The sequence below is a fragment of the Pipistrellus kuhlii genome, unplaced genomic scaffold, assembly GCF_014108245.1.
Source record: "Pipistrellus kuhlii isolate mPipKuh1 unplaced genomic scaffold, mPipKuh1.p scaffold_m20_p_3, whole genome shotgun sequence".
Lineage (NCBI taxonomy): Eukaryota > Metazoa > Chordata > Mammalia > Chiroptera > Vespertilionidae > Pipistrellus > Pipistrellus kuhlii.
The window spans coordinates 14,433,464-14,458,984 of NW_023425529.1; the positions used below are offsets into that span (position 1 = coordinate 14,433,464).

The 25,521-nt window shown below is 39.2% G+C and overlaps 1 protein-coding gene across 2 annotated transcripts in view; it reads left to right on the forward strand.

The window, feature by feature from the left end:
• Window positions 1-25,521, forward strand: part of LOC118730649 (uncharacterized protein C3orf20 homolog) — a 62,845-nt gene that overhangs the window by 20,179 nt on the left and 17,145 nt on the right. The window contains exons 6-10 of one of the 2 annotated variants that reach the window (XM_036458705.2): window positions 3,650-3,790; window positions 5,274-5,375; window positions 15,755-15,914; window positions 18,166-18,391; window positions 20,942-21,236. In XM_036458705.2, coding sequence (XP_036314598.2) covers window positions 3,650-3,790; window positions 5,274-5,375; window positions 15,755-15,914; window positions 18,166-18,391; window positions 20,942-21,236 — 924 coding nt within the window. The remainder of the gene's footprint in view (window positions 1-3,649; window positions 3,791-5,273; window positions 5,376-15,754; window positions 15,915-18,165; window positions 18,392-20,941; window positions 21,237-25,521) is intronic. The other variant, XM_045587650.1, reaches the window with a different exon arrangement.

Here is a 25,521-nt window from a genome sequence, read left to right on the forward strand (position 1 = left end):
AATCATTGCAGGAGGAACCAAGATGGTAGATACCCCAATGCAGCCTACCACAACAAATTTGAGTTTAGAACTGAAAAACAGGGGAAATATCACCCTGAAGCGCTGGACGGCTGGCTGAGAGGAGGCTCTACCATCTGGGAAGGAGAGGGAAGGCACGCTGAACCTCAGGAACTGTGAAGGTACAGAGAACTGTGCGTGTGAAAAGGCGACCGCCTAAATTCGCTGCCGGCTTGCTTTCGGAGCGCGGAGAGGGCGGGCTGAGTTCGCTGCTGGCATACTCCCTGCGCACGGAGAGGGCGCACAGCTAAAGTACGGCTGGCTTTTTGGTTCGGGAGGAAAACAGAATCACCCTATTGCGCTGATAGACGGCCCCAGACAGGGAGAGGCAGAGATCTCTTGGAGGTGTGTGAAGCCAGCGGCCATTACTGCAAGACTCAGAAACCAGACCCTCGTAGGGAGGGGCTGAATAAAGCTTGCCTGCACCACCCAAGACTCCGCCCCATCCAAGAGGAGCACAGAAGCTCCTCTAGTGGCTAGCTTTCTCTTTTGTAGTGAATGGGACTCTCCTAGGGATTGACAGACAGGAATCCAAAGCTTGTCTGCGCCTATACCAAAGAGTTGCGAGCGCCTGCAATCAATTGTGTGGGATTCAATGAAGCTTGTCTGGGCCACCCCGAGACTCCACCCCATCCAAGCAGAATACAGAAACCCTCCTAGCTGAGACACTTCTGATCCTCATAGCCAATTGGCTTGGAGATCAACGTTTCCCAGTGATACCAACAACAAGCAAGGCTTAACAACAAGACTACACACACAGCCCACAAAGGGCTACACCAAGACTCCACCTAACTGGGAGGCTGACTCACTGAACCATATAGGACACCTTAGCACACAAAGCCACCCTACCAACTCAGGGAAGCTGTGAAAATGCTGAGACAAGGAAACAGTTCACAAAGAAAAGAAATGGAGGAAAAGAAGCGACTGGATATAGAGTTCAAAACCACACTTATAAGGTTTTTCAAGAATTTCCTAGAAAAGGTCGATAAGACCTATGAGGAGATGAAAAGGGATCAACTAGAAATAATAAGGGATCAACAAGAAATAAGAGATCAACAAGAAATAATAAGGGATCAACAAGAAATAAAGAATACATTGTCTGAAATAAAAAATATTATACAGAATCCTAAAAACAGAATGGAAGATCGCAAGAATCAAGTAAAAAATTTGGAACATAAAGAGCCAGGAGACACTCCTCCGCAGAAGCAAGAAGACAAGAGAATCCAGAAAGTTGAAGATAATGTAAGAAAACTCTGGGACAACTTCAAGCGAACCAACATCAGAATTATGGAGGTCCCAGAAGATGAGAGAGAGCAAGATATAGTCTACGGCCATACCACCCTGAACGCGCCCGATCTCGTCTGATCTTGGAAGCTAAGCAGGGTCGGGCCTGGTTAGTACTTGGATGGGAGAGAGAGCAAGATATCGAAAACATACTGAAAGAAATAGTGACAGAAAACTTCCCCCACCTGGTGAAAGAATTAGACTTACAAGTCCAGGAAGCGCACAGAACTCCAAACAAAAGGAATCCAAAGAAGACCACACCAAGACACATCAAAATTAAAATTCCAAGAGCAAAAGACAAAGAGAGAATATTAAAAGCAGCAAGAGCAAAGCAGGTAGTTACCTATAAAGGAGCACCCATACGATTGTCAGCTGATTTCTCAACAGAAACCATGCAGGCCAGATGGAAATGGCAAGAAATATTCAAAGTGATGAATAGCAAGAACCTACAGCCAAAAATAATCTACCCAGCAAAGCTATCACTCAGAATCGAAGGCCAGATAAAGAGCTTCACTAATAAAAAAAAAAAAAGCTAAGGAGTTCATCACCACCAAACCAGAATTATATGAATTGCTGAAGGGGGTTCTTTCGGAAGAGAAAGTAAATAAAGATAAAAACTATAAACAACAAATACGTAACTATCAACAAGTGAAACTAAAAGCCAAGGGAATTAAAAAACCTGATGAACAATATTAACTGGTGAATATAATAGAATCAGAGGTATGGAAGGGCAATGGACTGAAGATTCTCGGGGAAAAGGGGAGAGGGGGGTGCGGGAAGAGACTGAACAAAAACTGTGCACCTATGGATGAGGACAATGGGAGGTGGGGAAAGGGCAGAAAGTGGGGTGGGAACCTGTTGGAGGGGGGAAAATGAACTTTTGTAATAATATGAACAATAAAGATTTATTTTAAAAATAAATAAATAAATAAATAAATAAATAAATAAATAAATAAAAGAGAGAGAGAATCATTGATTGGATTGGCTGCCTCCTACACACCCCACACTGAGGATTGATCCCACAATTGAACAGGAATTAAACCAGTGATCTCCTGGTTCATAGGTAAATGTTCAACTACTGAGCCAAGCTGGCTGGGCACTTTATTTTTATTTTTTAATGCTTCTATTGATTTATTTGTTTTTTGAGAGAGAGAGAGAGAAAGAGAGAAAGGGAAGAGAGAAAGAGAGAGGGAAATATCGACGAGAGAGAACATCAATTGGCTGCCTCTTACACACCCATCACTGGGGATTGAGTCTGCAACTCAGGCATGTGGCCTGACTGGGAATTGAACCAGTGACCTCTTTGTGCATGGGTATATGCTCAACCACTGAACCACTTGGGCTGGGCAGGGTCGCTTTACATAGTACAGTGACGCATCAAACCCTAAGGGCACCATGTATATAGAGCTGTGCTATTCAGTATGGAAGCCACTAGCCACCTGTGGCCATGGAACCTTTGAAATACACTGTAAGTGTAAAATACACACTAGATTTTAAAGACTTAGTACAAAAAGTGAGAATGTAAAATATCATATTAATGCTTTTTTATAATGGTTACATGTGGATATGTTAATATCTAGATCTTTTTAGTTATAAAATGTTAAAATTAATTTCACCTGTTTCTTACTCTTTTTAATGTGACAAACACAGAATTTTAAGTTATTTATGTGGCTCACATGTATGGATCACATTACATTTTTACCAGACAGGTTCTTGTCTAGGGAAGTAGCTCCAGGCCTCTAATCTATATAATTTACAGAATCATTCATGGTGGCCATATATCCTACGTACACTATTCGGGTGGCTATTTTTTTAAAAGTACTACTTAGTTCTGGAGGGCTTGGGAAGTAAAGAACAAGTACCGTAAAGAAACTGTAAGAAGCAAGGCTGCATGTGCAAGTTTCCTGACCCTCAGGGTTTCCTCACCCTTTGTCTAGAAAAATCAGGGTAGCTCATGGGGTAGGTTATTTAGTTCATATTACCTCAGCTGGCAACATTCAGGAAGCAAGGAAGTGTAACTTGTAATCAAACAAAAGTCTTTGCCCGCTTAGAGCAGCTGACCTAATGAGAATGCTTTATCTACACAAGCCCTTAAAAGTGCTGTACAAATCTGTAGATGTCATGGCAAACAGACTTGTAACATAAAATTAAAAACCCATTCCTGACTAAATGGAATTAGACTAAAGCTGTCTGTGAATGTTGATCTCAGATTTCCTTCTAGGCATCATGTAAATGTCTATGATTTCCACCTGAATTATGAGTATGAGAATTCTATGCAGGAAATGACAACGCTTCCTGTTGTTCCCAGGTGAATGCATTTATCACTGTGAAGATTTCTGGGCGCTTTGCCATCTCCTTGGTCTACAAATGGCATCCTGAAAGCCTAAAGCTGTCTCTGGCACCTGTAAAATGCAAGTCTTCTAAGGGTACTCCACACTTCCCTGAAACAGTAGGTCCAGAGATTTCTTCAGTCATGTACATGGCAGCACCTTAGCACAAACCAGAGCAGGAACAATGTTCACTGATTTTAGATTCTTAATTTTCAGTGTTTCGTGGCAATTTCTACAATATGAATGCTATTTTAGTTGTTTATGGACCTTACTTGAAATAACTGAAAGTTTGGGATGAAGAGAGGTTAGATGATAAAGGTAGAGTTGGGAGAAAAATAAAGACCTAGTTTTTTCTAAGGCCATGATTCCTAAGCTTTGGAGAATTAATTTCCTGTGTCATAAGTGGTTGAATTGTTTGCATTTATACATTAGTAATATATGATTTCTTAAAAACAGTGGAGGGCTTATATATTGTTGTTTTTTTAACTAAAAGAAACTATATAAATTTAAGTTGTTTTTTTTAAGCATAACTAATATTCCAAAAACACTTGGCAATGTTAGAGCATTGCTAAAACTATGGCTCAGAATATTTTCTCTTAATAATCATTTTACAGTTGCACTTAATTTCTGTTAAGGAATTTTAGTCTAAAACTTTTGTTTGCCAAGAGGTAAGACATTAAAACATTAGTATCTCTAATTTCATATAGTTAAGTAGTGAGCTTTGATCAAACATTTAAAAAATGTTTTATTTAGCTGAAACCAGTTTGGCTCAATGGATAGAGCGTCAGCCTGGGAACTGAAAGGTCCCAGGTTCGATTCCGGTCAAGGGCATGTACCTGGGTTGCAGGCACATCCCCAGTAGGGAGTGTGCAAGAGGCAGCTGATTGATGACTCTCTCTCATCGATGTTTCTAACTCTCTGTCCCTCTCTCTTCCTCTCTCTAAAAAATCAATAAAATAAAAAATAAAAAATAAATGTTTATAAAAAAGGTTTTATTTATTTTTTATTTTTGTTGTTAATCCTTACCTGAGTATATTTTCCCATTGAATTTTAGGGAGAGTGGGAGAGAAAAAGACAGAAATATCAATGTGAGAGAAACACATGGGTTGGTTGCCTCCTGAATGAGCCCTGTTAGGGCTCGGACTGAGGAGGAGCCTGCAACCAAGGTATATGCCCTGGACTGGAATTGAACCCAGGACCCTTTGGTCTGCAGGCCAATGCTCTACTAATATCCACTGAGCCAAACCAGCTAGGGCTTTGATTAAACTTTTAAAATTTTGAGTGCATTTATGTGAATGGCACACATATTATTACATAATGTGTATGAATACATGTAAAAGATCTTTAGTTTTAGGGACTGGCATCAAAACTCTGTTGCTCTTTAGAATAAGCATGTCAAACTTAAAGGCTAACATGGGCCAAATAAATGAGGCATTCAGCCTTCAGGCTGCAAGTTTGACATGCTTGCTTTAGAATTACCATGGTTACTTCACAAATACTGGAATTATATAGTTTTGCTATAAATCATGCCTTTAATATCATGCTATCATGCCCCTCTGGGTTTTTGTGAGCCATGTCATCTGAGTTTACAATCTCTCTCAGTCATTCCCTGATGCCAATCCCATCTCCAAAGAAGCCAAGGAGCTATTAAAGGCCTACAAAATGAAGTGCAAGCTAATGAAATGCATAACTCGGGTCAGATATGTAAGTGTGAATTAGTCACTATTTTGATATTGCAGGAAAGTGTTAGTCACTATTTTGATATTGGATTTAAGATTTCATGTTATTCTAGTTACTTTTTTCTTTCAATATAGGCTGGATTTGTTTTAGAAAAAGGACTAAAGAATCAAGCTATTGAACACAGATAGGTCCATTTACATAATAATTGAAAGGAACATATGCTGACTTTTGATTCTTTGTATTTATCTTTCTTAAAAACATCTTAACCATTTTTAATTGTACAGTTCCATGGCATATGTACATTCAACATTGTTATATAATCATCACCACCATCTATCTACAGGCATTTTCATTTTGCAAAATGAAAACTCTGTGCCTATAATATTAAACAACAGTTCCCCATTCCCCTGCCACCCCACCCTTTGGCAACTGCCATTCTAGTGCCTGTCTCTATGAATTTGACTATTCTAGGTACCTTATTTAAGTAGAATCATATAGTGTTTGTCCTTTTGTAACTGACTGATTTCATTTAGCATAATGTCCTCAAAGGCCATCCATATTGTTTCTTGTGTCAGAATTTCCTTCCATTTTAAGGGTGAATAATATCCTATATAATAAAGAGCTAATATGCTAATTAGACCAAACAGCCAAACAACCATTTGGATTACCTTCAGGATGAAGCCAGGACTGTGAGGGCTGGTCAAGGCAGCTGGGGCTGCAAGGGCTGCAAGGGCTGAGCCCTTGCATGAATTTTGTGTATAGAGCCTCTAGTCTCATTATATTTTAGCACCATATTTTACTTATCTATTTATTTGTTGATGGATACTTGGATTGCTTCCATATTTTAGCTGTTGTGAATAATGATGCTATGAACATGGGTGTACAAATATCTCTTTGAGACGCCACTTTTAATTCTTTTGGATATATTCCCAGAGTATAATTAATGGATCGTATGGAAATTCTATTTCTAAGTATTTGAAGACCCACCATACTATTTTTCATATCAGCTGCACCATAGTTATAGTCCTACAATCAGTATACAAGGGTTCCACTTTCTCTATATCCTCACTAACATTTGTTATTTTGTGTATTTTTTTAATAGTAGTCATCCTAATGGGGGTGAGGTGTGTATTTAACTTTTTCTTTTTACAAAAATTAAACAATTTAATATTGTGAATTAAAAAAAAAAAGCAGCACACAAATGTACAATATCATAGAGAAGCCAGATTTAAAAAATAAATCAAAAAATAAATCTTTATTGTTCAGATTATTACAGATATTCCTCCCCCCCCCCCCCCCCAACTCCCCTCAACCTGGTTCCTACCCCACTCCATGCTTTTACCCCCCGGCCACTGTCCTCATCCATAGGTGTAAGATTTTTTTTTCCTTTCATTTATTTATTTATAATAAATCTTTATTGTTCAGATTATTACAGGTGTTCCTCTTTCCCCACTCCTCCCCCATATCTTCCCTCCACCTGATCCCCAACTCCACCCCATGCCCTTACCTCCCGCCCCTGTCTTCATCCATAGGTATAAGATTCTTGTCCAATCTCTTCCCTCACCCCCTGAGAATTGTTAGTCCAATACCTTACTATGTCCCTGATTCCATTATATTCACTAGTCCATTTTGTTCTTCAGATTTTTTATTCACTTGATTTTTAGGTTCAATTGTGGGTAGGTATGAATGTCTTTTTGTTCATAATTTTTACCTTTACTTTTTTCTTCTTCTTCCTCTCCTTAAAGAATACTCTTCAGAATTTCATGTAATTCTGGTTTGGTATTGATGAACTCCTTTAATTTTTCTTGTCTGTGAAGCTCTTTATCTGACTTTTAATTCTGAATGATATTAAAGCTTTGCTGGGTAGAGTAATCTTGGTTGTAGGTTCTTGTTGTTCATCATTTTGAATATTTCTTGCCACTCCCTCTGGCCTGCATAGTTTCTGTTGAGACATCAGCTGACAGTCGTATGGGTACTCCCTTGTAGGTAACTAACTATTTTTCTCTTGCTGCTTGTAAGATTCTCTCTTTGTCTTTTGCCCTTGGCATTTTAATTATGATGTTTCTTGGTGTGTCCCTCCTTGGATTCCTCTTATTTGGGGTTCTGTATGCTTTCTGAACTTGTAAGTCTATTTCTTTTACCAGGTAGGGAAAGTTTTCTGTCATTATTTCTTCCATTAAGCCTTCAATATCCTCTCGCTCTCCTCTGGCACTCCAAAAATCCAGATGTTGGTACACTTTAAGCTGTCCCAGAGGCTCCTTACACTGTCCTCACATTTTTGGATTCTTCTTTCTTTCTTTCTGCCTCTCCGGTTGGGTGATTTTTTTCTTCCTTATATTCCAGATCTTTGGTTTGATTCTTGGGGTACGTTGATCTATACTTGAGTTTCTGTATATTCTTTATTTCAGAGATTGTATGCTTAATTTATGACTGGTCCTTTTCCATTTTTTTTGTTATTCTCTTTAAGGTCCTTGAAGGTCTCACCAAGCTTCTTGGATGTCTCATCAAGTTTCTCAAAGGTTTTTAGAAGATTCTTGAGTAATCTTATAAATGTGATTCTGAACTGTGTGTCATCCATTAGTTTATTCTCCTCCATCTCTCCCATTCGTGTCATGCTTCTGTGTTTCCTCATTTTGGCCATCTCCCTGTGTTGATAGAGTGGCTTTATGTGGTTGTTGACCTACAGGGGTCAGTAGCTCAGCTTCCCCAATCACCTGAGGTGGTCCCTTTGTGGGCTTAGTGCACAGTCTTGGTGTAATTAAGCCTTGATTGCTGTTGATACTGGAAGAATTGACCTCCAGGCCAATTGTTTGTGAGAATCCGCTGTGTCTATAAAGGAAGAACTGCTGCGCTGGAGAAACACCTTGTTTCAGTGGGGCTTTGGTGCTCACTAAGAAGGTCTCCCTAATGTGTCACTTATGGATGTAAGGGATTGAAACTGAGCACTAGAATTCTGGTTTCTTGGTCTCAATGAGGTGCAGTCCAGCTACTGTCTGAGGCCAGTACTGTCACAGAAGCTACAGCGTGAACTATAGTCCTGTCCTCCTTGGATCTGTTTGCCCCAGGTTGCAATTTTGCTAAACTGCAACAGAGAGGGCCATTCATATGCAAAGTCTGCTGCTTGGAGCTTGGATGTGTTGTAAGGGGCGGAGTCTCAGGATGAAGTCCCAGGGCGTCACTAGGCTGGGGCATGGCCATCAGTAATGGTGACCTGGATGCCTCTTGGATGGTGTCCCCGCGTCTCCCCGCGTCTCGCACCACAGCACAGTAAACAATCTCGGCTCTGCAAGCAAGCCAGCCCCATTTTCTGACCCGATGGCAGACAGTCTAGCCTCTCTCCCAGAAACTGGATTTCAGAGAGATTGAGCACTCCTCTCTCTTGGGGTTGAAGAAAGCACCGCCCTCTGCACGCCGGGATCCTCCGCCAACCTGTCTCACGTCCTCGCCCCTCCTACCTCAGTTTTCAGCGCTTGTGCCCTGGATTCTCCTCTTTCTCTTTCAGTCTAGAGATGAAGGGCTTCCTTTCAGCCAGCTTTCGTTTGGTTTTGGGGAGATAGACATTTGTTTTATAGTTTTTCCTTGGACTTGTGCCTGGCGGCCGTTTAGGTGTGTTTACCCAGCATCGCCATTTTCCTTTTCCATAGGTGTAAGATTTTTTGTCCATTCTCTTCCCACACCCCCTCTACACCCCCTTCTCCCTTAGAATTGTCAGTCTACTCCCTTTCTATGCCCCTGATTCTATTGTATTCACCAGTTTATTCTGTTCATCAGATTTTTTATTTACTTGATTTTTAGATTCACTTGTTGATAGATATTTGTTGTCACTTTGTTGTTCATAATTTTTATCTTTACCTTTTTTTTTTCTTCCTCTTCTTAAATAAACCTTCAATATTTCATATAATACTATTATAGTTTGGTGGGGATGAATTCCTTTAGCTTTTTCTTGTCTGTGAAGCTCTTTATCTAACCTTCAATTCTGAATGATAGCTTTGCTGGGTAGAGTAATCTTGGTTGTAGGTTCTTGCTTTTCATCACATTGAATATTTCTTGCCACTCCCTTCTGGCCTGCATCTATTGAGAAATAAGTAGTATGGTTTCTGTTGAGAAATAAGCTGATAGTAGTATGGGTATTCCCTTTTAGGTAACTAACTGTTTTTCTCTTGCTGCTTGTAAGATTCTCTCTTTGTCTTTTGCTTTTGGCATTTTAATTATGATGTGTCTTGGTGTGGTCCTCTTTGGATTCCTCTTGTTTGGGATTCTGTGTGCTTCCTGAACTTGTAAGTCTATTTCTTTCACCAGGTAGAGAAAGTTTTCTGTCATTATTTCTCCTAATAGGCCTTCAATATCCTGCTCTCTCTCTTCTTCTGGCACCCCAAAAAATCCGGATGTTGGTACGCTTAAAGCTGTCCCAGAGGCTCCTTACACTATCCTCGCACTTTTGAATTCTTCTTTCTTTTTGCTTCTCTGGATGGGTGTTTTTTGTTTCCTCATATTCCAGATCTTTGGTTTGACTCTTGGGGTATGTTGATCTACAGTTGAGTTTCTGTATATTCTTTATTTCAGACAGTGTATCCTTAATGTCTGACTGATCTTTTTCCTTTTTTTTTTTTTTTTTTTTTTTTTGCATTCTCATTGAAGTTCTTGAAAGTCTCTTCAAGTTTCTCAGTGGTTTTTATAAGATTCTTTTTTTAAAAATATATATTTTATTGATTTTTTTGTTTTGTTTTGTTTTGTTTTTACAGAGAGGAAGGGAGAGGGATAGAGAGCTAGAAACATTGATGAGAGAGAAACATCAACCATCATCTACTTTACAAAACTATCCCTTGATATTTCCAGTACCCACCTGGCACCATATATAGTTATCACAATATTATTGACCATTTTCCCTATGTTGTACTTTACATTCCCATCTTTATTTTTTAATGATCAATATGTACTTCTTAATCCCTTCACCTCTTTCACCAAAGGTATATTTAATTTTATAAACATCTATCTTATTAAAATGTTATTTATTTACATTAAAATGCATCCACTTAATGCATTTGATTTTTGACAAATGCATGCGTTTGATGATCATTGACAAATGTATACATCTCTATAAGTGCTGCTGCAATCATGATATAATTTCTATCACACCAAAAGTTTCCCATGTACTCCTTCCTACTCAGTCCTCCCTGTTTCTGACTCCAGACATTGTTAATTAGCTTTGTATTTTTAGTGTAAAATCATTCACATAGGAAGAAACAATATATACTCTTTTCTGTCTAGCTACTTTTGTTCAGCATAATGAGTTTGGGATTCATTTATGTTTCAGATATATCTGTAGTTTTTTCTTTTGTATGGCTGACTGGTATTCCCTTATATGGATATACCACACTTTGTTTATTCATTCACCCTTTGTTGGGCATTTGGGTTGTTTTCAGTCTTTGGCTATTATGGATAAAGCTGCCATAAACAGTTGCATTTAAGATTTTTTAAATTAGAACATTAATTCTAAAGGGGGCACTGTTGGCATTTGGGGCCAGATAATTCATATTTATGCAGGACATTCTAACACATTTCAGAATGTGTCCCTGGTCTCCACAAACTAAGTGCCTGTTGTGCCATCAATCAAAAGGCCCATGCATATTTCTGAATGCCTCCAACAAAGAATGTACTCACTCAGGTGGAGAACTGTTCTATATGCCTGGGGCAATATTTGGGGATAAAGTGTGGGGAGGTCAATCATAAGATTGTTGCACTAATCTAGCCAAGATATGATGGACTGGTTTAAGGTAATGAGGATTTAAGATAAATGAGAGCTATAAGTTAATTAGGAGAGCATGTCTATAAAACTATGAAGCTCCTCAATAATTGACCAAAGCAGCAGCTACATTCATTTACAAAAAACAAACAAACAAAAAAATAAAGCAAAACTTCAGGGAACTTGATAGATTTGACTTTGTCAAATGTAAAAACTTAAAAAAAAATAAAAGTAAAAACTTTGAAAGATACCACTAAGAAAATGGAAAGGCAAGCAACAGAAAGACAGAAAATATTCATAATATTGTATCTGACAAAGGATTTGTATCCAAAGTATGTAATCTCTTACAACTCAATAATAAGACAATCCCCAAAAATGTGCTATAGATTTGAGCAGATATTTCACAAAATAAGATATGAATGACCAACCAGCACACAGAGAAATATTCAACATTGCCAGTTATCTTTTTAAAAAAATTTATTTATTGATTAAGGTATCACATATTTGTTCTCAACCCCCTATTCCAATCCCTCCTCTCTCCCCACTCATGTCCTCACCCCCCTTTTGTCCTTGACTACTGGTTGGGCTCATATGTATGCACACAAGTCCTTTGGTTGATCTCTCCCTTTTATCCCCACCCTTTGAGGTCCAACAGTCTGACCATGGCTCCTTATCTCTAGGGCTCCTTATTCATCAGTCTATGTTGTTCACCATTTCTCCTAGATGAGTGAGATCATGTCCTATTGGAAATATACTTATAAGAATAAAAAATGAGACAATCAATAATGGTTATGCTGAAAGGCATATGAATTAGTCTGTAGTGAGTTTCTTTCTGGTCCAACAGTTCTTTTGAGACCCAATTTAATGTCAAATGGTTCCTTATGTGTATATTTCAGCAATGATATTTCAATTTTGCATGGTGGACATATGGTGGTAATGCAAGCCCAACCCTCTCTGGTTTGGTCCTGGGCAACCTGCAGTGATACACAGCTGCTGACTGCTATTATGTCAAGGCATCGTCAGTGTCTTCCATCTCTGGATTGTTTCTCTTCTGTCTTCATGATTGGAGTAGTCCTGTCAATTCCTCTCTGTTGCCAGAATCCACTTGGTCTCAGAGTTGTTTTCTGAAAATATACAAACATATTCTCGACCAAAAGTTAATAAAGGAATATTTTCTATAAATTTGACTTGGGATCCTTTTTCATTTTTTGCCCAAATTATTTTCCTCTGGCTTATTTTGATACCATGTGTGTTTTTCATGGATGTCTTGCTGTTAGCATTATAATTAATTTTCTAAAGTACAAATTTCAGAGTAATAAATTTGATAGTAAATTTAATTTACTTACAGGATATGTTTCCTTACATGATATTCTTCTACTTTCCCCCTTTTTTGATTTAAATATTAGGAGGCTTTTGAAAATTTTATAATGTAGTCTTGATAGCTTTTAAATTTTAATTTTTTGCACTATTATATGACTGCTTTAGGTTCATTTCCCTTTTTTTTATAATATTTATTTCCACTCCCCCTCCATTGCTCCCTTCCACCACGTTCCCACCCCACCCTCTGCCCTTTCCCCACCCCCCATTGTCCTCATCCATAGGTGCATAGTTTATGTTCAGTCTCTTCCCACACGCCCCTCTCCCCTTTACCCCAAGAATTATCAGTTCACTCCCCTTCCATACCTCTGATTCTATTATATTCACCAGTTAATATTGTTCATCAAATTTTTTTTTAATTCCTTTGGTTTTTAGATTCACTTGTTGATAGTTACGTATTTGTTGTTCATAGTTTTTATCTTTATTTACTTTCTCTTCCGAAAGAACCCCCTTCAGCAATTCATATAATTCTGGTTTGGTGGTGATGAACTCCTTTAGCTTTTTTTTATTAGTGAAGCTCTTTGTCTGGCCTTCAATTCTGAGTGATAGCTTTGCTGGGTAGATTATTTTTGGCTGTAGGTTCTTGCTATTCATCACCTTGAATATTTCTTGCCATTTCCATCTGGCCTGCATGGTTTCTGTTGAGAAATCAGCTGACAATCGTATGGGTGCTCCTTTATAGGTAACTACCTGCTTTGCTCTTGCTGCTTTTAATATTCTCTCTTTGTCTTTTGCTCTTGGAATTTTAATTATGATGTGTCTTGGTGTGGTCTTCTTTGGATTCCTTTTGTTTGGAGTTCTGTGTGCTTCCTGGACTTGTAAGTCTAATTCTTTCACCAGGTGGGGGAAGTTTTCTGTCACTATTTCTTTCAGTATGTTTTGATATCTTGCTCTTTCTCATCTTCTGGGACCCCCATAATTGTGATGTTGGTTTGCTTGAAGTTGTCCCAGAGGTTTCTTACATTATCTTCAACTTTCTGGATTCTCTTGTCTTCTTGCTTCTGCGGAGGAGTGTCTTCTGGCTCTTTATGTTCCAAATCTTTGTCTTGATTCTTGCGATCTTCCATTCTGTTTTTAGGATTCTGTATAATATTTTTTATTTCAGACAATGTGTTCTTTATTTCTTGTTGATCCTTTATTATTTCTTGTTGATACCTTATTATTTCTAGTTGATCCCTTTTCATCTCCTCATAGGTCTTATCGACCTTTTCTAGGAAATTCTTGAAAAACCTTACAAGCGTGGTTTTGAACTCTATATTCAGTCTCTTCTTTTCCTCCATTTCTTTTATTTGTGATCTATTTCCTTGTCTCAGCATTTTCACAGCTTCTCTGAGTTGGTAGGGTGGCTTTGTGTGCTAAGGTGTCCTATATGGTTCAGTGAGTCAGCTTCCCAGTTACCTGAGGTGGACAGTCTTGGTGTAGTCCTTTGTGGCCTGTGTGTGCAGTCTTGTTGTTAAGCCTTGCTTGTTCTTAGTATTACTGGGAAGCGTTGATCTCCAAGCCAATTGGCTATGAGCTCATTTCCTGTTGTGAGATTTTATCGTGAGATGAACTACCAATAAAAATTTTAGTTAACACTTTAGGCACAGCTGTTTGTCCAGTGCAATTAATTTTTCTAGAATATTTGCTTATTTCAATTAGCCAATTTAAATTAGCCTGAAAACTTGTCTACTATTTTACTGTCAAATTTATTACTCTAAAACAATCTTATTTTACCATGTAAATAATAGCGAAAAGGATTATTTGCCTTCTTTTTTTTTAAATATATTTTATTGATTTTGTACAGAGAGGAAGGGAGAGAGATACAGAGCTAGAAACATCGATGAGAGAGAGTCATCGATCAGCTGCCTCTTGCACACCCCCTACCGGGGATGTGCCCATAGCAAAGGTACATGCCCTTGACCGGAATCGAACCTGGGACCCTTCAGTCCCCAAGCCGACGCTCTATTCATTGAGCCAAACCGGTTCTGGCTATTTGCCTTCTTGAATAGGCCCTGAGCATTCCTGGTGGTAGGCTGGATTTAGATATCAAAAACCCACTTCCCCACACCATGGGTACAAGACAACTCAAACAAGTCTTGTTGTAGTGAGAGGGCAGCTGCTGTCAGCCAAGTCTCTGTCTTTTACTCGGGTCCTGCCAGTCATCTTTTTTATTGAATTTATTGGGGTGACATTGGTTAATAAAATTATATAGGTTTTAAGTGTACAATTCTATCATACATCATCTGTATATTGTATTGTGTGTTCACCCCAAGTCAAGTCTTCTTCTATCACATATATCCCTCTGTACCCTCTTCTATTTCAACCCTCCCTCCTCCTCTGGTAATCACCATGCTGTTGTCTGTGTCTATTTATTTGTTTTTTTCTTAATCCTTCACCATTTTCACCCAGTCTCAAAACTTCCCTCTCTTCTTACAGCTGTTAGTTTATTCTCTATCTATAAGTCTTAATGAATATATAAAACTGAATTATCAACAATTTTCATAGTTATATAAGCTCATAAAAAGCTAACTACTTTATATACCCAATTTATTGTGAAAAGATCACACATACTGCTCACTATAATTATCCATTTTAAAGTCTAATATCCTCATTATGTACTACTTTGAAACTTTCTTCTGATAAATAAAAGCTCAGTATTACAAACATTAAGTAATCTATTTATGCTCTCATAACACTGTGCTTATAAATAACATAGCCCTTGTGTTATATAATAATGTTTATATATCTAGTTCTTGCATTGACTGAGCACCTTGAGCACAGGGAATATAGCTTTTCTTTCTTCAGTTTTTTGTGGCTGTAAAATATGAATAACATAAAAGTTACAATTGTAAGCATTTTTAAATGCATAATTTGGTGACATTAAGTAAATTCACAAAGATACATGACTTTAAAAATTTTTTTATTGATTTCAGAAGAAGGCGAGGGAGAGATAAATAGAAACATCAATGATGAGAGAGAATTGTTGATTGGCTGCCTTCTGTATGTCCCCACTGGAAAATGAGCCCACAGCCTAGATATGTGCTTTGACTAGGAATTGAACCATGACTTCCTGGTTCATAGGTTAACACTCAACCACTAAGCCATGGTAGTCAAGCAGAGAACATGACTTTTATGTACTATATCTTTAGTCCTGGTTTCTGGTACATTGTCTGGCCCATAAATGACACCCAATAAACATTTGTTGGACAACCTACTGAATGAATGAGTAAATGAATAAATTAATGAATTTATGTTTCCTAATCATATAGTAAACTCTCTCTCTCATATGTATGTTTTAAAGCCTTCAAATTTATCAGGTTCAGCGGATCCTGCTGCATTTGATACAATAATGGACATAAGCCCTATGTTTGACATTGCGACAGTTATTAAATTAAGAAGACTAGAGAGAAAAGCCAAGGACATCCTATTTAACTGGCTGGATTACTACAGATTTTCCTTGGGTCAGTTATGGGATCCACTGTATTGCTGCACATAACTCATTTCCATTATTCAGATTTTCAGAGGATCAACATTTAAATGCCTTTTCCTTCCAAGGTTACCGAGGTGGTGAGTTTGTAAACTGTAAAGTGTAATACATACAGATTCCTACCATGGATCCAGGTGATTGGCCATAGCAAGAAATTAAAGGAGTTCTGTCAGAGGGAAATTGGCCCGCCTAACAAAATTTCTATGTATGTTTATTATGTAAGTGTGAAAATCTGTGAAAAAGAAAAAGAGAGAGAGAGAGACAGAGAGAGAGAGAAAGAAATTAAAGGAGCCAATCATAATTTTATATCCTTACTCTCTTTGGAGAGTTGATCTATCTGGCCACTGCTGGTTTTTTTATTAAGAGGAGGGGCTTTCATTTTTTGGATCATAAAATACTCTTACCCCTTAAGTACCACCGCTCAGTCACCACCAAAACCATAGTCCTTGCTGATGTCTTTCATTCATGTGCTGTGATGAGAAGAGGCGTGGGTACGCTCCTTGCAATGTGCTGTTGTAATGTGATGTGAATGCAAAGCTGCTGTTTGATTAGAGTCCATTAGGGCTCAGTTCCTGACTAGAGATATAACACAGTTAATTTGCATTATTCTTGGTGGTTAGATTCTACAGCATCTCTACAAACACTGAATTAAGTGAATATCAAACCATTGCTTCAAGGGAAAACATATGGTGAGGTCTCTTCTAGCCTCTGGTCACAATATTTTCATTAACCAATCAATACAAAACTTTAATTTATGTGTGTTTCTGTCTAAAGACACCTTATTTAACCTGTGTTGTTGATACAGTAACATTGAGCGCATGGCCAATAGCACTATAACTCATGCCCAAACCAAGCTTATTTAATACAGATTTTCTCCATAAGGCACATCAAACTTTCTTACACTTTGGAGCACTAAGCTTGTGGGCTATTTTAAATAGCAAAATTACCAACAAAAAGCACAAAAAAATGTATAAACATGGCCCTGAACAGACCATGACATCATGAGTAAAGAACATGAGTTTGTAGTATGACAGTAGAAACTAGAAGGCAGAGTGTTGCCTTTTTCAACCTCAACTGGGAACATGCATAACACAAGTTAAAATTTTCACCACTTTACATATTTGCAAAATCACCATGAAAGGGCCACAAGTATTGACCTGGGGTTACAAATAAATTTTAGTGAGTAGGCAAATTCAAAAATACTGAATCTGCAAATAATTAGTATTAATTGTATATTAAATCCAAAAGGCAAGTGTCTCCATTTTAGGAGGTAGTTTGCTACTTACTGTAGTAAATAACAGAGCTTCCCAAAGTATACACCACAAATGTTTTACATAGGAACTGAAAACGGAAATCCTCTGTCCTCAGGGGAGAAGCTGGGCTGCTTGTAAGCAGAATCAAAATTTGCATTTTAATAATAAGAATCTATATGTATTGGGCTTTACAGTTTACACATTTCTGCTTTATGAAAAGAGGTTGGAAAGCCCTGATCTACAGCCCTGATCTACAAGCACCATCTTCCAAATTAAATAGATATGTTCAAATCCTGGTTCTGCTTTCTAGCTGGGTGAACTTGGATTTACCTCTGATATCATGAAAATAAGACTACTGGCCCCTCATTCAATGGGATAATGGGTTTAAGGTGCTTGGCACATTACCGGGCACAAGATAAGCACAGATAACCAAACCCTTGTGGATTAGATTTGTTGATAACCTAGACATTTTCTTGTTTATTACATAGACTAGTAGCCCTGCACACAAATTCGTGTACCAGTAGCTCTCTGCGGGGCTTGGTGCTCCGCGCCCGCTGCCCAGAGGCTCTCCATGTTGGAGAGGCCCATTCTCGGCCAGGGTGGAAGGCTTGCCACATCGTCGCAGTGATGAAACAAGCATTCTGCCAGGCCACTCACACTGCTCACTCTCAGTGGCCACCTCCCTGGGATTGGGGGGTTCTGGTGGAGCTGAGAGGACTGGGCATCGCCATCTTATGGCTATGGGTGATGCCATGTTTGTGAAGGAGTGACGGTTAATTTGCATATTACCCTTTCTTAGATAGGATGCTCTGTATCCTCTGCGCAGACCACAAAGTGCACTAAAAGGAACACACAGAAAGGCACTGCTGTAAATGGGCGAAGGGGTGTCCACATTATTGCAGTGCATTACCCCAGCCCATTACCTTGGTCTACTAAGGGTTTTCAATGAAGTTTATTCTGTTTACATTTCAGGATTAGATTGCCTACACATGTACAAAGTGCCCAAGTTTCCACCAAAAGTGGTCAAGAAACAAGCAGTCTCCCGAGCAGAATTTCTTCTGAAACCAAGTGCAAAGGGAAAAGATGAAAATAAGGAGTATCTTCTATATAGAAACACTTACCTAAAACTGAAGGGTGTCTTTCAGCCTTCACCTCCCCCTTGCATCCAAAAGACCCCAGCCAGCAAGCAGTCCGTCAGGTAAGCAGCCTCCTTTGTCTTAATAATTCACAGTCATCTTATGTTTGAAAAAGCTTTAGTAGCTAAGATATCGTGGTGTTGGCACCATGCCAGTTAGACCAATGGAATAGAATAGAGAACCCCATCCAGACCCATACACATATGGGAGCTTAATATACAACGGAGATAACATTACAAACCAATGAAGAAAGAATGGTTTAATCAATGGTAGTGAGACAAGTGGCTATCTACCTAAGATTCCTACTTCCTATCATAAATAGTCCACATAGATTAAAGAGATAAATATGAAAAGTCAAATAATAATAATAATAATAATAATAATAAAAAGAAAGAAAACATAAGGAGAAAATATTTTTCACCTTGAAGTTGAAAATAAATTGAACCAAACACACACAAAAGATACACAAATATAAAGGAGCAGGTTGATAAGTTTGCGTTAAAGTAAAAGTCTTATGCACAAAAAGAGAAATGTACAAAAATTTCGATGAGTTTGTGATAGTAAGAAATTGAAAATTATCTCAATGTTCATTGATAAGTGAATGTATAAATCACTGTGGAAAACTTATTTGTTTTGATCATTCAGCATCTGAACCTACTTTCTGTGTTTGGAAACCCCCTTACCTGCCGAGGCAGAATGCCAAAAATGTCAGATCCCTGCTTTCCCAATCTGTCTGAAGAGAGGGCCTGGACACATAATCTAGACTCCACCACTCCAACAAGCCTGCCCAAACTTAAGTCAATGGCAGGGACTGCCCTGACCCTCTAAGCAGGGAGGGATAGCAGTCCCAAGTGGCTTCCAGCATTATTGCACTGGTGTCCTGGGTCAGCAGGGCCAGCAGTGCAAGATATAGAGTCTTCCCAGCAGCCATGGCTGTTTCCTCCCCATTGGGCTTTTTTTTTTTTTTTTTTTACCTGGCAGCGGTGCCTGAAAACCCTATTCTCCTACCTTTCCAAAGGTTTTCTGAGTTTTTAAATAAATTCCTTTGTTCTTGTTTGTTTGTATGCTTGTTTAAGTTAGCCAGTATTTGTTTCTGTTGCTTGCAACTAAAATCTCTAACCCTGATAGATTATAGATTATAACATATCTATACTAATAATAGACAAATATGTAAATTGACCATACCTCCACAACACTCACAGCCAATTAGGAGTGAGCATGCAAATTAACCCAACAGGGTGGGGCGCTTACCTGCCCTCCGTGACAGTTATCCCCAGGATCCCGCCTGCTTTGAGCCAGAGTGCATGTGCATTAGTGCCAAGCAGCTGGGGTCCCAAGGACACCACTGGAATGTCCGGTCCTATCAGCCCGGCCTGGGGGTGGCTGGAGTTTGCAGTCTTTTTGGTTTGTGCAGCCCCTAGACTGCAAGTAGAAACCAAGAGCATGGGAGCACCAGGAATTCTGGGAATCGTAGTTCTGGTGGCAGACTTGTTGAGAGATCTCCTAGACCAGTGATCAGCAAACCTCGGCTTGTGAGCCACATGTGGCTCTTTGGCACCTTGAGTGTGGCTCTTTCACAAAAGCCTGGGCGAGTCTATTTTGAAGAAGTGGTGTTAGAAGAAGTTTAAATTGAGAAAATTTGGCTCTCTAAAGAAATTTCAATTGTCGAACTGTTGATATTTGGCTCTGTTGGCTAATAAGATTGCTGACCACTGTCCTACACACTACAGCAAAGTGAGCCTGGAGCAAGTTACTGTTGCAGGTGGGGGATGAAGGGAAAGCAAAGGTGAGAGATGTACAATAAATAAAGTCACAGTGTCAAGGAAAAATTTAAAGAGAAGATATCCTGCAACTTCTAGGAAATTTCCACCAATGGAGCAAAGGAAAAAAAAAAAAAAAAAGGCCTCTATTATTTTGTGGGCACCAAACCAAACTGGGTTGGGGTCTCAGACAATTTGCTCATATGATTGCAGACAGACAGAAACTCCCAGATTGGAGAGGGTGCAGATTGGCTGAGGGGCCCCCACCCCTGTGCATGAATCTTTGTGCACTGGGCCCCTAGTTTATATATAACATATATAAGAATGGCATTGAATTATTTTAGTATATTCACAAGTATTTTATTTTTAAAAAATATATCTTTATTGATTTCAGAGAGGAAGGGAGAGGGAGAAATAGAAACATTAATAATGAGAGAGAATCATTGATCGGCTGTTCCCTGCACAATTGGGGATCGAGCCTGCAGTCCGGGCATGTGCTCTGACCAGGAATAGAACTGTGACCTCCTGGTTCATAGGTCACCACTTAACCACTGAGCCACCCTGGCTGAGCTTGACAAGTATTTTAATTTTTTGGCAAATAAAATTCAGTCTAGAATTAAATCTCAGTGCTTTACTAAAGTAACCACTTTAGGGTGTATATACAATGTGAAATGCTATTTTCCTCTTTTTATTTTAATTGTGAAAAAAGGTGTGGGGAATTTAATCAAATTCTTAAAAATAACAATAATGACAAAAATAAATTAATCACTTAGGTTCTTTGGTACTTTTAAAGAGTATGTTCTTTCTTTCCTTTTAGTTCTTCAAACACAATTTCTATCATTACTTTTCTAGGCTTCCCTTTCCCATTGAGAGCAAGGTTGGGCAGTTTGCTTTCCATCTGGCTTGTCCTGTGGTCCTAAGGAATATGCTCTGTGGGAAGGAAGGGTTCTTCTGCAGATGTAGCACTTACAGCATTCCTGAAGTGACAGACGTGGAGTATGATCACCTTATAAACGAGCAACTGTCCTCCATGGACCAGATTATCATAGTCTATGTGTTCTCAACTAAGGAAGAGGACAAAACTCTGAAGGAAGTGAACAAAGTATACAGGGAACAGAATAAAACTAGAAGCATGCCTTGCATTCAGGTGAGTGTCATGTGTATAAAGACAAATTGTGAAATAATGTTGATTTGTATGTTATATCTTAATATAGTTCCTCAGCCACACTAAGGCTCATGGAAGGAATGCTGCCCCTCCCTTCTGAGGTTTGACATAAGAAAGGTCACAAGTCCTAAGGGTATATAGCTTAGTGAATTTTTACATATGTATGTCTGTATAATTACCATCCAGAGCAGAATATACTAGTAGACTATTTTCAGATAGCTTCTTGTGCTATCTCAGCCAATAAATCACCCACAGCACCCTAGCAGGTTTGGCTCACTGGATAGAGTGTTGGCCTTCAGACTGAAAGGTTCAATTCTTGTCAGGGGCAAATGCCTGGGATGTGGGCGCAATTCCCAGTAGGGGGTATGTAGGAGGCAGCCAATCAATGATTCTCTCTCATCATTGATGTTTCTCTCTCCCCCTCTCCCTTCCTCTCTGAAATCAATAAAAATATATTTTTTAAAATAAATAAACCACCCACCTATCCACACACAGGTAACCAGTATTCTGACTTGTATCACCATAAGCTAGTTTTGTCTGTTCTAGGCCTTCCTATACTAGTACATGGAATCACACAGTGTGCACATTTCAAAACACACAGTACATTTTTTATGCTTCCTCTGCCAGAGAATGGAAATGGTAAGTATTAGTCATGCCACTCTCTTCCAATTCTGCATCCTGGGCAGATATTACTAATCTATCATTCTTGTTAACTGAGCCTAGACGGGACCCTAAACTCTTATTCTGATTGCACTCCAAGTAGCCTCTGCCAGTAGGTCTGAGTATGCACTCCTAAAACCTCTTCCACATGGTAGCCATTACCCTCAACACATTTAATAAGCCTTTATGTCTTATCGATTCTGTCCCTGAGACATTTTTTCCTAGTCATCCCTGTTTCTCAATCCCATTGCTTCTGCTTATTTTAGGCCTTTACCATCTCCTACCTGATTTTTTCCAATAAGTTGCCTAATTTTCCTGCTTCTGGTCTTAGTCGCTCTGACATTTCCTACATGTTGCAGGGTATTATTTTTAATATCCGAATATGACTGCATCATTCTGCTTAAAATCCTCTAAGGCCTTTTCTTCAGGTCAAGTCCAAGTTCCTTACCTGACATTGAGGGCCCACTCCCACCGGGGCTCTTCCCTGCATGTTCAGGTACCTACTCCAACCCCAGTGATAGCCCCAGGGGAGACTTTAAAAGATGCTTAGGCATCAGTCTGCGTACTGAAAGGTCCCAGGTTCAATTCCGGTCAAGGGCATATACATTGGTTGTGGGCACATCCCTGGTAAGAGGTGTGCAAGAGGCAACTGGTCGATGTTTCTGTCTCATTGACGTTTCTATCTCTCTATCTCTCTCCTTTCCTCTCTGTAAAAAAAAATCAATAAATTATATTTTAAAAAAAATAAAAGATGCTTAGGGACCCTCAGGTCTTGTTCTCCATTAGGTTGAAACATGTGAAAGCTGAGAGCCTGGGCCCTGTCACCCTTTGCCAAACTGCTTCCAATAAGTTGCCTTTTTAGGATGTTGCCCTGAATATACCCTGAGCTTATTTTAAGGGGTGTTACATTATTTGCTACAGGCCTGGTATAACCTGTGTGAAGTCCAGTGTGGCAATTGTCTCTCTGAATTAGAAGCTAGAAAGCTTTACTCTCCACGAGGCTCTGGAGTGTGCCCTCTTTCCTGTCCATAAGATTTTGGTACCCTACTGGGTTCCTCTCTTTACTTTGCCTTAAAGCTGTGGTCAGCAAACTACGGCTCGCGAGCCACATGTGGCTCTTTGACACCTTGAGTGTGGCTCTTCCACAAAATACCACGGCCTGGGCGAGTCTATTTTGAAGAAGTGGTATTAGAAAAAGTTTAAGTTGAAAAAATTTGGCTCTCTAAAGAAATTTCAATCGTTGTACTGTTGATATTTGGCTCTGTTGACTAATGAGTTTGCTGACCACTGCCTTGGAGTATAGAACGTACTTGGTTTGGCTCAGCGCATAGAGCATCTGCCTGTGGACTGAAGGGTCCTGGGTTTGATTCTGGTCAAGGGCACATGCCCGGGTTGCTGACTCAATCCCCAAGAGGGGGCATGCAAGAGGCAGCCGACCAGACGATTGTGTCTTCTCTCTCATCATTGATGTTTCTCTTTCTCCCTCTCCCATCCTCTCTGAAATCAATAGAAATATATATTTTTTAAAAGCACAGAACAACGTTTTAGGCTGAATTTAACTGTAGGGTAAAAAAATTACTTACCACTTATCTGAAATCCATTTTTTCTTTTGGATCTAGAGCTTCTGTTTATATTGAAATTTTCTCATCATGATTTTTATAATTCATAATTTTCTTTTACACGATTCTTCCTTCAAACCACTTCAGGTATTTTCTGTAAAAGGCAGAGTATAAATAAACAACACAACTTAAAATGTAAATTTTAACTAAGGAAACATTATTTTTTCTAGCAGAGTTGAGAGCAGTATTGCAGGGAGGTGACATGACATTTTGTATCTTTGAATGGTGAAGGGAGTCTGGGTATAATTGGCTAGGAAACTTATGCTTCCGAAAAGTAGATTCTTTTTTTAGATCATAAGTAGGAAAGGAACGATCCTGTACTAAGGACACTAGTGAATGTGGACAGCTATAAAACACAGAAAACTCACCCAAGAACTTGAGTCTCCTACAGAAGGTTGCCTGGCATTCATTCTCTTTCATTCCACCTAATCAGGGACCCCTGGCCTCCTTCATGGTACTGAAATTGTCGAGCTGTACTAGGAAGCTGAATAGCAGTAGGAATCATTGGACACTCTGGTGGAAGATTCAGGGGTGTAGATAAAGCTCCTGAAAGGGTGGCCTGAGCCACAGAGGGTGTATGGTAGGTTCTGGGAGCACAAGATCTGGGAGTAGCAGCTTCACCTTCCCAGCCTGCTTTAAAGCTGGATTTCTCTGCCAATAGACTGGGAGGATCTTGATAGCAGGATAATGTCTTATTCACAAGTATAGCCCCAGTGCCTATCATGGACCTAGCACATGGTTAACACTTAAAACTTATTTGTCAAATGAATAAATGAATCAATCAATGAGTGAATGATTCTTCAGCCTAAGGGTCAGTTATGGGGTCACTGCTAATTCTTCCTTCTTGTGGGAGGTGCTTCTGGGACAGTGAGTTTGTGAACTGAGTTAGGTCTCCCCTGAAGAGAGACAAGCTGAGTGAATAAGAGACCAAGACCTAAATCAGGAGTTCAACTTCTCACTGTAGCGACAATACACATTAAATCCCAAGGGCTCTACCATCCTCAGTGCAGTCAGTGCTCCCCAACGCCTGGCATCTAATAGACACTCAAAAATGTTTGCTGAACTGATCAGAAATGCCAAGTCAGAATAAGATCAATAGAGCAAGTATTTATTGAGTATTTATTATGTTGCAACAATTGTTTACCTGAAATATCATTTAATTCTCAAAAGAATCCTAAATCCTAACCAGTTTGGTTCAGTAGACAGACGGGTCCCAGGTTTGATTCTGGTCAAGGGCATGTACCTTGGTAGTGGGCACATCCCCACTAGGGAGTGTGCATGAGGCAGCTGATCGATGTTTCTCTCTCGTCAATGTTTCTAACTCTCTATCCTTCTCCCTTCCTCTCTATAAAAAATCAGTAAAACTTTTTTTTTTTTTTTAAAGAACCATGTCTTAAAAAAAAGAAAAGAAAAAGAATCCTAAGTGGCTGGCTTTTCTGCATATGAGTCCATTGAGCACAGGTCCATTACTGAGAAACAGGACAGTGAATCACTTGTCCAGGATTCCTCGGTTGGAGGATGGGCTGGGGTTTAGACCATGGAGCTGTACTCTAGGACTCACACTCCTAAGCACCCCACCATGCCACATAGTAGTGTGAAGTAGAAAGTGGCTTAGGGAGCAAGAGTGGAATACAATGAGGTGACTGGATTGGGAAGAAGGTGTCACACTTACTCATGTGGGAGAAGCAGTTGAGGAAGAGGTTTCGCATGCATTTAGTAGACACAAGTAGTAGTTAAAATTATGAATTACCCAAGGAGTGTGTAAAGAGAATGAATGGCAGGAGGCAAGCTTGGAGATTTTTGTACAGTAGATATTTAGAGATCAAATAGAGAAAAAGCTGTGCCTGACAAAGACTAGGAAGGGAGATTGAGAGGAATGGGAAGAAAATATGAGTGGGGTCACAGACTCCCAGGAGAGTGTTTGAGAAGGGGAGACTGTTCGATAATTTCAAATGCCATAAAAAGGTCAATACAAGAAACATGAAAAT